Source organism: Nestor notabilis, unplaced genomic scaffold (genome assembly GCF_000696875.1).
Source record: "Nestor notabilis isolate BGI_N333 unplaced genomic scaffold, ASM69687v1 scaffold7894, whole genome shotgun sequence".
NCBI lineage: Eukaryota > Metazoa > Chordata > Aves > Psittaciformes > Psittacidae > Nestor > Nestor notabilis.
In genome coordinates this window covers 36,811-49,177 of record NW_009924218.1, presented here as the reverse complement: position 1 = coordinate 49,177, position 12,367 = coordinate 36,811, and the positions used below count along the sequence as shown (strand labels likewise).

Sequence of the window (12,367 nt, the reverse complement as noted above, 5' to 3'; positions counted from 1 at the left end):
GCCGCCCTGTCTCTTTCCCTTCCATATTTAGGCTGGAATTTGTTATCGGCTGCTGAGGGGTCCTGGCGGGGTCATCATGAAACTCCAGAGCTCTGAAGTGCTTCCTAACTAACTCCTGAGCTTAGGTGCAGGTCCAGAACACATCCTGAGCCCCAAGCAGCCGTGGAGGAGCTATACAGCACTGCTGCCCCTCATAGGTACCCTCACGTGGGCTCTGGGAGAGTGATTAGGCTGCTGCTGTTGGATCCAGGCTCAATTCCCAGCTCTCCAGCTGTACAACAGAGACAACAGTGCTCTATGACCTTGCAAGGGGTTTGCAAGATAAATCTATTAAAGATTTAAAGATGCCAGCTCCCAACTACTCAATAAACCCCTGTTGATAATAAGGAACATAGATAGTGTTGGGGATTTTTGTTTTAACCCATGCATCTTCAGGTGAATGAATGCAAAATCCAATCCATTCACATTGCTTGCAGGGCAGGACCCTTCCCTCATCCAGCTGAGGGTGGGATTTGCTCTGAAAGCTAATATCCAAGGGGATAATTTGGCAGTGGGAGCAGTAAAGGGATGAGACAGAACAGCAAGAGGTACCATTGACGGTGAGTGTCACCTCCCGCTCGCCTGCGCCCACCCGCGGCACCACGGCTCGGCACACGTATTTCCCAGCATCTTCCTGGCGGACGGACTTGAGGGTCAGCTTGTTCTCATTGCTCAGGACCTGGAAGAGAGGAGAGGGTTCCTATCTGACATCCAAAATCCTGCCTCATGGATGCACTCATGCTTCCATCCAAAATATTACAAAGGCAATAAAGCTTTTACTGCTTAATGCGCTTCTCTGGACTAACTGGGGACACTCATTGCAGCCTTGCAATGCCACGTTGTCCCTTCCATTTGGAGGACACTCATAGGTCCAGCCAGGAGCTCCCAGCCCATAGGTATGGGCTTTGCTCCATGGGGAGCATCATGCAGCACCTCATGCCCTGAACTTGCCATTCCCCACCGTCCCAGCAGCAGTCCTTACCACTCCTGAGCCTCGCTTCATCCAGACGATGGTGAGAGATGGGTTCCCAGTCCAGGCACAGTTGAAGACTGCATCTGAGCCCAGATCAACCAGCAGGGACTGTGGTTCTGTTGCCATCCTGGGCCCAACTGCACAGAGGAGACTGGAGTTACCTCTCAGTGATGGGCTGTGTCAACCAGAAACCCTCAAACCAAACAGGTCATTTTGTTTGAGGTGGTAGGAACTGGTGGACCAGCAAGTCATCCAGCAAGTCCTGGTCACCCCGGGCAAGTCAGACCTGGCCATGTCCCCTTCCTATTAATTTTCAGCCTCAGTCTCAAGCTGACCCATCACTTACAGTAGACATCCACAGTCCTGCTGATGTTTGTGCTGCCCAGTGCGTTGGTGACTTCGCAGGAGACGGGCTCAAAGAAGAAGGTGTGATCCACGATGGTTTCATAGAAGTCACCGGATGCTTCTTTTATCACCTGGCCCTTTTTCGCCCACCTGTTGAAGAAGAAAGAGCATCGTGATGGTGCTGTTCTGGGTCATTCACACGTGTGTGATGGTAGAGACTTGCTGGCCCAGCACACAGGTTGCAATGCTGGGAGGCAGCACACCACAGGGTGCCTGCTGCTGCCCTGGGCTTTAGGAGGGACATGTGCTTGTCCTCAGCATCACCCACTCCCCCGGGGATGGAGGGATAGCCACAGGGTTTGGAGAGGAGACAACAAACTGATGTGTACATATATCCCTACTGAAACCTTTCCAAAATGAACCCAAATTGCTGTTTCCCTGTGAGAGCTTGTTTCACTGGAAATGCACCTCATTCCTTAAGATTGTGGGGCATAGATGGAAGACCTCCATGATGAGGAAACAGCAGTACCAGGAGAGCAGTCCCTTTCTGAACCAACCAACAACCCCTGGTCCTTCCACATCAAAACACTAAAAACCTTTCTAGCTTCCCCTCACTTTTACCCTTTTCTTCCTTTTATTTTTTTCTAATCAAAAAGAACTTTATCCCTTTAAGGCAGCTGAAATAACATTACCCTGAAAAGCCAAGCTGGCATTTGCAACACTGCAACTTGCAAATTGTCTTGGAGAACAAGCTGTCAACTCAGCACTTGAATTAAGCCGCTGTTTGCCAAACAATGAGCAAATGTGACCTAATGGGGCACCATCTGGCAACCTGCCACTCTGGAGCGGGTGGGAAAGACAGGAGATGCTGTCAGGCATGTGAAACTCCAGTAGCTCTTTGGGGGAAGGGAAAGAAAGCACAGGCAGCAGCCCAGGGAAAACATACATAACCATCCTCCCAAACCAACTGACAGGTAGATTAGAGGGAAGAGGATTTCCCTGAGGAATCTCTGCCTTCCTCTGGGTGTGTTGGGATGTTTGGGTTGGGGAAGATGCAGGCGCTGGGAGCTGGGCTTGTCCCATCAAGCTGCACAGCCGGTGGGGTGGTTTTGGTGTCCCCTTCAAGAAGAACAGCATCTGCTCATGGGCCTCCCAGGGGTCTCCTGCTCCTGCCTTTACTGTTCTGCTCTGCTTGTCCCCACCTCTTTGCTATGGGTTTCCCTTGCTGCCCTAAAGGCAACCAAAGACTACTGGAGCTAAAGGGAACTCAGGAGAGGGTCTGCAGGCACGAACAGCTTCCCCAGGTGCCTCTATGGGGCTGGAATGAGAGTTAAGGCTGAAAACACTGTAACAGTACTGTTAGAGCAAACCCCCCCTGTACCTGAGAGTGTGAACCTAATAGAATGAGGACAGCTGACCTGCAAGACTTCATCCACCATCTGATGACACAAGTGTTTCGAGAGAGATGTATTAGGGGTACAGATGCAGTCGATTTGTAGGCACTTATCTGACCTCTGATTTCATTTATCTTTGCACCTCTAACAGATGCTGACTGGCCACTCCAGCTTCCCCACTCTCCCCATGCTCACCCTTCAATAATTAATCAGGAGATGTCACTTCTATTTCTAGGGCTGCGCTTCCTGTGTTAATGAGGGAGCTTCCTCCTAGGGAAGAACCAGCATAAGCAACACCTCCCAACGGCTGGAATGCTGAATGATGCTTTGGTGACGTCTTTCTCCTTCCAGAGGGAATTGCAGCCCAAGCCAAGGGGTCAGCTGGTTTCAGCATCACGCTTCCCTGCCTTGCCCTGCTGCCTTTCTGCCACAGGAACGATGCCGCAGGGGGTTTGAACAGGATGAGCTTTAAGGTCTTTTCTAACCCAAACCAGCCTGGGATTCTGTGAAGCCATTTCCTGGATGTTGCAAAGGAAAGCAAAATTGAGAGCAAGGTTTCCAAGAGTCTTTTGGCTTTGCAGCACCTTGGGAAAACACAGAGCAACAACCATGGCACAGTGCTCTATGGATTTGTTCAAACCCCACTGCTTCCGCAAAACTGGATTTCCCGAGCGCGGAGATGTGTCACAAACAGCAATTCTTTGTGCTTCAGCAGAGATCAAGGTTCTTGCTCCAGTTTTCCAAGGCTTAACACTGCTAAATCAATGTGGCTGAACAAGCAGTATAGATCTTTTATAATGTCAAATTGGTTTTTAATAACGACGCCGGATAACCCTCTTGTAAAGCTTCCCGTGATGTGCTTGTGGGCAGCCAGAAGGCAAGTTACTCATGTTTTTACAAGCCCATAACATGTCTTACTCACCTATTAACCTTTCAGTAACTATTTATAAATAGAATCTGAATAAAACGGAGCCAAGAAGAGAAAAAGGATGCTCCATCAGCCACATTCACCACTTCCACTGCTTTGGTTCTTCATGCATCTGCCGCCTTATATAGAGCCTGACCCCAGCGCATCCTACCACCGCTGAGAGCAGGGAATTCTTTCATTTATATTACTGCCTTGAAGGTATTTATAGATTGCACACGTGTCACCCAGGGTCTTTTCCAGACTATATAAATTTACCTGCTTTAGTCTCTCCTCATAGGACTCAGCCACCATTTTCTGCTGTTTGTTTTCTTCCTAAGCCAAAGAATATTGCAGGGACTGTAGGAACAGGTCTGTGCAGAGAGGGGCAAGGGTCTGCCCATGGGAATCTGCCCAAATGACCTGTTCCTATGTTTCCCAGTTCTCCAAACTCACCACTTCTCCCCACTATCCCATGGCCAGCACAGACCTTGCCTCCTATCTGCTGCTGTCCCTTATCCTCTTGGGCTTTGTACATAACCTGCTTGCGTTTTCCTCTGGCCTCCTTGGATGGGGCGCCTAGTGCCTTCCAACTCAGTATCTTCTGGAAATTGAATCAACCTGGGTGATGGAGCAAAACAGTTTTCAACCAGGAAACAGGTATTTTGACCCAGGCTTCAAAGGGGTTGTTGCAGACAGCACTGAAAAGCCATTGATTAAAGAATGGGACCCCCCCCCCAAACCTGTACTGCTGGTTTTAATGCTTAAAGAGGGGACAGGACTTTTCTAAGGAGACATTCTGCGTTTTCTGACTACATTGATTGTTTCCTAGCTAAGCTTACATGCAAGAAAATAGGAAAGGACAGTTTAGGACATGTTGGCTCAAAGCAGTGCTATGGCTTGTTTATGGCTTTCATACCTCAGTGTTTCTTCAGTGATCTGCTCTGGTTTCCAAAGGAAAGCCAGGATGAAGCACGTGGGGTCTCAGTGGAAGATGCTCAGCCAGGACTCATTAAGCACAAGCAGGTTTTACCCTTTTTTATCCCAAAGGTTCCCAGTTTTGGCTGGGCTTTCAGGCTCATGGAGCTAACCGCGTTCGCAACAAGAGCGGAACATGCCCTGTTAGAGCATCAGTACATGGAGGAGCATCACTAGCAAGTACTTTGTCTGCCTTAGTGCTGCCCAGGCTCACCATAACAAATAAATTCCTCTGTGTGCTGTACAAGGACTTGTAATTCTTCAACAAACAGCATGTGTGAACAAGCTATTTACTTTACAGCCCTGGGAAGGCTGTAGACTCGTACGTGCTCTTTATAAAGCTCCTCATCACACCACAGCTCTCACCAGCAACACAGGAACAACAGGAGAGCATCACAGCACCCACCCTCCAGCATGGGCTCTCTGAACCCTGCAGTGCCCACCAAGCACTACTCAAACCCATGCTGCAGGCTCCTCGGGAGGTGTTTTTGCTGTAGCCAGCAGCACATGTGCCCCTTGAACCAGACTTCACAGCAGATCGGCTGCTCTGGTGGTGTACAACCTGTGGCAGTGGAGTGGATCGTCGTTTTTAATTAACAATGCAAAATAAAGCACTTGCCTGCCATATAAATTGTGTTTACTAAGAACTACTTAAAACAGACAAATATTTTCTTGGACGCATGTTAATTGCTTAATAAAAGTACAGAGAACACCCACAAAAACCTTAAATAAATGCATAGGCTGAGGGAATGAATTAATTAACATTTCATTCGTTGGAATGGCTATTAAATGCTACAAATTGCTCAGAGAATGGGTTTGTTGCTTTATTGCCAGCAGTACCTTCAAGTCCTACTGCTGTAATGTGGCAGTCCCCTCTCATCCTCAAACATGAGCTGCCCCTGTGTGGGATGCTGCATCCTGCATCCCTCTGCTGCCCCTCTAACCCCAGCATCCTCCATGGGGAGGAGTGGATGGAGAAGGATGGTGTTGCATGGATGATGGAGGTCCAAAAGGGATAAGGACAGTGGAGAGCTTGTGCTGGCAGATTGAAGAGCATCTCCCATGAGTGACAACCTTGTAAGAAGTGACTGAGCAAGCAACATGGCCCAAGCAGTGTCTTGCTACCCCCCTGCATGGCTCCAGAGTGATGCATAACGCACATTACTTCTTTATTAAAAGCAGATTTCCATAATAGTGATGTATGGGGTTATTCCTCTTCTCCCATTTGCTCCCTCTCTAATGAAGATGTGTGGGCCCTGTACAGCTCCTCAGCCACACATCTGTTGTCCTCCCTCCATGCTGATGCAGCGGGTTCATTTATCAGCAAGCACAGGCAATAGGTAATCTCTCTGCCATCTAAATTACAAGGCTGGGCCTTCCACCTTGGGTTTAATCAAGTTCAGGGGGGCACAGCCCTGAGCAAAGCACTGAGCATCCTTGCTGATGGCTGGCTGGTCCTCTATGGGCTGGGGGAGTAACGATGTTGGTACCCACCATTCTCAAGGAAAGGTTTCCATGCATCCAGCTCCCTCCCTGACAAACCTCCATCCATCCATCCACAGCTGCTGCAGTGATTGCCTCTTCCCAAACCCCTCTGTCCCCAATGCAAACATCTGTGCTCCACCACATGGCAAATCTCAGGTCCTAATGGTGGAGATGCTGCACCTCAGAGCGGAGATGCCAACTTTGTTAATCTACCTGTGCCTATTTCTTTTCTCCCATGTGTTTCTTAACTCAGAAACAAATAAACAGTGAGAAAGACTGCAACCTTCTCCCAGATATCAAGAGCTCAGGCTTGAATCCTGACAAGGACGTGTTTGGTATCTGATTGCACTTGCTGTGATACACCAGTTGCAGCTGCTGGGGTTTGATTGTTTTTAAACACTCTGGGGTTTTGATGATAATAATAACACCTCACTGTGCAGAGGAAACCTCTGGCTTGATTTCCTGTTGAATCTCAGCTTCAGTGTTCCCCCTTCTGCCAAGCTAGGGGGCTGGTGATGAGCCTGATTGCTCATCAAACTGCAGTCTTTAAGGGAGGTGTCTGTCTTGGGTGCATCTCCTCCTTTCCATCAGCAGGACACATGGGTGGGAAATAGCAGTGAGGGGCTACTTAGAGCTCCCCAAATCATGCCTTAAGATGTGCAACAGGAGTTCAGCTCTCTGGAGAGAAGCGGGGCAGTGATGGGCAGGAACACCCCGGGGCTGGGTCTGTGCTGCCCATGACACAGGAACCTGGGCTGAGAAGGTTTCTCTCTCCCAGAAAACACAATTAAAGCCATGTCACCGGTACAGCCTGTACAAGCTGGGTTCATTTTTGGTGAGAAAACAATCAAAACAGCCTTTTGCTAAGCACAGTCAGAACAAACTGGCCACAGAAGTGGTGAGGAAGAAGTAAACAAAGCTGTTAAGTTGTCAATGACTTGACTGATCAAACATTAAAGCTGCTGCTGAACTGTGCAGATAATCAATGGTGTGACCCTACATGCAGTCCTCGACCAGGCATGACCAGGGTTTGTAGATGCTGCTGCATGGACCTGTGTGCATGCCTGACATGCAGGGTGGCCATGGACCACATGGGTGGCTTGGCCCACTTTTAAGCAAAGATGTTTCCAAAGGTGCTGCTTGGGGAAATAGTTAAATCAACAATAACTGATGCCAACTGCCATCACCAAATCACCTCTGGTTTACTGGAGCACAGAGAGAGAAAGAGATGCTAATAACTTCATCCTCCATTTAAACCCCCTTCTTGTCCCTGAAAACTGCAATAAGGGAGCGAAGAAGGAATCAAGAAATGAAATCCTTTAGCAAAGCACCTGTTTTGCTGGTGCTGAGGTAGGTGCAGCCCCTGTCCCCATCACAGGACCTTCTTGCACACCCCATCTCATCATTCAAGGCCAGGCTAGATGTGAGTCTGAGCAACCTGATCGAGTTGAAGATGCCCCCACTCATTGCAGGGGGGTTGGACTACCTCACCTTTGAAGATGCCTTCCAACCCAAACTGTTCTGTTTCTATGGTTCACACCTGGCTGTTCCCTGCCATATTCCCCACCCTCTGGCATGAAAGCAGAAAAACCTCAAACAGAGCTGAAGGCCTCTTAAATCAACGTCTTTCCCAACTCAGAAGCTGTAAGAGGATTCATTATTTATACTGCAGAAACACAAAAGCTTAGCATATTTTAAGCTGTCTGAAACCACTTCAAGGCAACTCTTCCTCTCTCTTCTTTTTTTTCTAACAAAACACATTGAGATGTCTCTGAATCGAGCGGCAGGAGGAAACTCTCTTCTTCTTCCTGAAGAGAAAATAAAATGGAGGGATTGAGGGAGAGAAAGGCAACAAGCCCTGCGATCCAGTTTGGGATCACCAAGGAATGCCCCTCAGGCGATGCTTGATAACCCTTCCACAGACTCTTTCCTGATGATGTATGGAGGTTATGGCAGTAGGAGAGGTGAAGGAGACATTTCTGCTACTTCATAAGAGCAAACACACTCAGCCAGCTCCTTCAGAGGCAGCAGGACCGAAGGTGCTGAGTGCTGGGTGTCTTTTCCTTTCCTCCTTCTTCCCCTTTTTACATTTTCAATTTAGTCACAGCATCTCTAATTTCCTTAGATCTGAAGCCACCTCGTGAGACTGGAAGGGAACGATACAGAAGAAAGATGAGAGGGGAAAAAAAAAACCCCGCCAGTAATCTTGTAAAAGTCAGTTTTGAAAAATCAATTTTCTTGTGTGACAAGATTTGCTTAAGGCTTTTCGTTCTGTGAAATCAGCCCATCATCCTGCGGGAACGCATGAAGGAAGTGGCAAGTGTGGTTTGGAATAACTCAGATTAAAGACTGCTAAATTAGGCTTGAAAAGCTGCCACCTCTTCTCACACAGGGAGGGGAGATGTGGCCAGAGGAGCCAATGATGCTCCCTTCCCAGAAGCATGTCTTGAATGAGAGGTGACCAACAAGGCTGGTAGAACTCAACCCTCAGAGTTCTCAGAACCATAAGGGTGTTTAAAAGGAAGCATTAGCAGCTTTGCTTGGTGGCCAACTGTAAGGTCTTTGTTAGCACCCAGAGATTTGGGTGCAAAGTTTGCTTGAAATGAGATGCTTTGGAGACCGGTTCACTGCAACACTGGGAAACTGCAATGCATGAACAAAGTCTGGAAGACAACGCCTGTCCAATGGGATGCTGGTGGTCCTGGATGGGATTGGAGGTAGCGACAACCAGGGTGCACCCCATTTCAGTAAGCCCTTCTGAAACACAACAGCAAACCCCCTCTGCCACCTGGCTCCGTTGCAGAGGCTTCATCCAACGCAGCAGTTTGGGCTTCATCACTCATTTCATTTGGTACCTTTAATCATTCCTACATCAGGGAGTGGTGCTCAGGAGTACAAAGCGCTTTTCCCTCCTCCCCTCCCCTTCCTTTCTCCCTTTCCAGCTGTCAAACTCTCTCCTCTACGTTCTCTCCTAATTAGTTCGAGCTGCCTCTGAACATCTCCCACCCGCTTGTTCCCATTACCCTGACAAGCCAGGGAATGGGAAGACAAATCTCCCCGTCCCCACACCTCCGTGAATGAAGGGAGGATCTTCCAACCCATCTTCCCACTTTCACCGGGAGCTGTGTGCTTTGCTGGAGCCCCCACAACAGCCCAGCCTTGCTGCAGGGATATTTATGCCTTTTATTTGACTGTATTTTCCCTTCTTTAAAACCTGCTTTTCCCTCTCCGCCTGCCACCCTGTGCACTCCGCTCCCTGTCAGAGGGAGCTGGCAGATGGGGCTGATGCATCACGAAGGAGATCTGAAGAATTCATTTCCCCTTATTTCTTTTCCTTTCCCCAGCTTTCATTTTCACTTCAGAGCAAAGGTCCAGTTGTCTGGGAGGAAGCTACAAAGACAAACCCGGGCAGGAAAACAGAGATAGTCAGGAAAAATGTTACAGTGCCGATAACTTGAGACCTCTGTGTGCTTTGCATTCATTTCATCCCCAGCTTTAGCTGCATTTTGCTATGTCTATAAATTAGATTTACTCTGTTGCTGCTGTGAAACGCCTGCGGGCCCCTTCCCTGCTCTGGCTTCTCTGGCTTCCCTTGCTGAGTTTGGCTGTGGGAGGCAAGAGGAGAGGTGACAGCCCTGCTGAGGGACGGCATATGGACTCACAGCGTCCTGCCGCTGGACAGACGGCAGCCCTGGCCGAAGGAGGAGGAAGGAGCAGATGGAAACAGGGGGAAGGAAAGCACCAAACCCAAGCAAAGCCCACGCACTGGTTTATATGAGCACTTTGCCCACACTGGACTGAAGGAGGGAGCTGTTTTTTTGGGGAGAAGGTCCAAAACCTGCCAAGAAATGCAAAACCAGAGTGACTGTTTCACCTGAGGATGCTGAGAGGCCTCTTGCCTGGACCAGATATCAGGTGAGCTGCTCCCCATATCATCTTTCTGCAACCCCAGCTCTCCCTGCAGTCCCCAGTGGAGATATCTGGGGTTTTTATTCCTGCGAGCATGGTGCTAAGGCTGACGGACATGGGGGAGCATGTCCATGCTGCCCATGGACTTCACACCTTGTCTGCAGTCACTGGCTGCTCTGCAATGTGTTTCAAGCCCTTGACAGGCCCTTTCAAATATTAATAGAGATGTGATTGTAATTTAATAAGAGCTTAATATTGCAGATCCCCCTTCCTTGGCACAGATTGCTGGGGAGACAAAAAATGTGCCAATTAGGTAGCGGCTTTAGTGATCAGAAGCTCTGGGGAATGCAGGTTACAAGGGGGATGTTAGCTTTTATTCTAGGCCTTTCATGAATGGGCAGAAGAAAGCAAGCAACGTACCAAACACACCAGCTCCCAGGAGCTTTTTCAAAGCCATCTGTATTTCATATTAAAACATATTCAGGTCTTATAGTGCCAGAATAGGGAAAACGGCCACTGCTGTTGCTTGTCTGCAGGCAGTGCCAGGCGTGTCCATTAAATGGATCATCTGCCACCTCTCTGTCAAAAGTTGCCAATGAAATTCATCACCCTGAATATCTGCATCAGCTTCCCACGGTCATAGAATCACAAAATCAATAATCCCTTCTGGCCTTTACAGCCTATGGAGCTATGAATATATTCTGCAGCTAGATGGAAGTGGCAGGGACAACTTTGGTGTCATGGAAGAGCATTAAACTTCCCTGACCTTTCACAGAGGTGTTGTGCAGACAAAATACCCACAGACCTGTACTTGGGCATGACTTTTGTGAGACAGCAGATCTACCAAAGGCACATGTTGCTCAATGCCCCATTCAATATGCAGAGGGAGGCTTGGACACTGTATCTACTCAGGTGCATTTGTGCCTCACTGCTTGCAAAGAAGACCTCTTTAAGAAGCAGTTGAGTTTGGATTAATATTTGATGAGTGACAGCATGTTGCTGGTTCAAAGATAACACAGTATGTACAAAGAAGAAGGTCTTTTCTACAGAGCAGAGCCCACTGAGCAAACAAACATCCAACGCTCCTGCTGTAAACCAGAAGTGTCGGTGGCGATGGTGTGGCTGGCTCCAAGCTCCACACAACCTAAGCAGGCACCCTGTGATGTAAGAAGATGCTGCAGCTCAAGCCCTGACTTGAGCTCAAGCTCTCCAAGCTGGTGGATGCGTTAAGATCACCAATATTTAGGCTGGTGACACCTTCAGCTGATGCTGGAGGATGCCTTGAAGTGTCTCCCCTCTTCATGACTACAAAGAAAATGTTACTTGCAAAGGTCTCTTCTAGCCCTGAGGGTGGGAGCACTGCATCAAGGTGCCAGAGTGAGATATGTGTTATTGCCCTGCCTGCACCAACTCCCCATCGCTCTGCAAATATAATCATTATCAGAGGAGCCCAAAAGGCTGAGGGACTCTGCCTCGTGCAATATTAAACTTCCCCATTTTCTTCTGCCACTTTAAAGATTCTCTTTTTTACTGCAAGTGATAAATAATAACGGCAAAAAAACACCCCACAGACACACAACAGACATCAAAAGCCACGAGAAGATTGGCAAATAGAGAGATCTGAAGTGAGCAAAGAGGGGGCCTGGTTGTGAGTCGGTTCACGTAGCCCTGACTTCTGTTGCTTTCCATTAATTCTCCCCGCCATCACAGGTGGCAGAACAACAGCGACAGCTATCCTTTCTTGCCCGTTTGCTAGCAGTGAAAGAGAGCCAGTAAATTCCCCAATTCCCCCCCTCCCTGTCCCAGAACTGCCCATTGAGATGCACTGTTAAAGGAAGACGAGGCGGCTGCAGTTTGCCCACACATATGCTCGCTGCCCGGTGGAGGTGTTTGCTGCGCTGCTCCTCCAGCCTGGCGTGGTGGCTGCGTGATGCTCTGCCTGCAGACGAGCTGGCAGAGGCAGGCTCCAGCAGAGGGGATAGGAAGGAGTATCTTTCCCAGGGACACCAGGGAGCCTCTTAGGGCTTTCAACCCCATGTAGATGGAACACGTCCATGGAGGTGATGCCAAAAAGCCCAGGTCCCCTTGAGCTTGTCTCAAGCAGAACATGCTGCACAGGCAACAGCAAGGAGCTGTGGAGGAGTGGGTTGAGCTGCTCTTTAGCTGCAAAGAGAACATGCTCTCAGTTGGAGGTAGGATAAACCAGAGCCAGATGGGGTATATGACCCTGCCATAAGGATGTGTCTATGTGGCGAGAGGGAAAACACGTAACTGAGCAGAACCCCTGCTGCCAGGGTTAATTCATCCTAGTGGCAAAAACCCTGCTCACACACCTCACCA

At 48.9% G+C, this 12,367-nt stretch overlaps 1 protein-coding gene across 1 annotated transcript in view; it reads right to left on the bottom strand.

The window, feature by feature from the left end:
* Positions 1 to 12,367, bottom strand: part of KIRREL3 (kin of IRRE like 3 (Drosophila)) — a gene marked incomplete at both ends in the record, with an annotated part of 38,995 nt that overhangs the window by 14,752 nt on the left and 11,876 nt on the right. Inside the window, 3 exons of the mRNA XM_010012514.1 lie at positions 592 to 718; positions 1,022 to 1,149; positions 1,359 to 1,507. Coding sequence (XP_010010816.1) covers positions 592 to 718; positions 1,022 to 1,149; positions 1,359 to 1,507 — 404 coding nt within the window. The remainder of the gene's footprint in view (positions 1 to 591; positions 719 to 1,021; positions 1,150 to 1,358; positions 1,508 to 12,367) is intronic.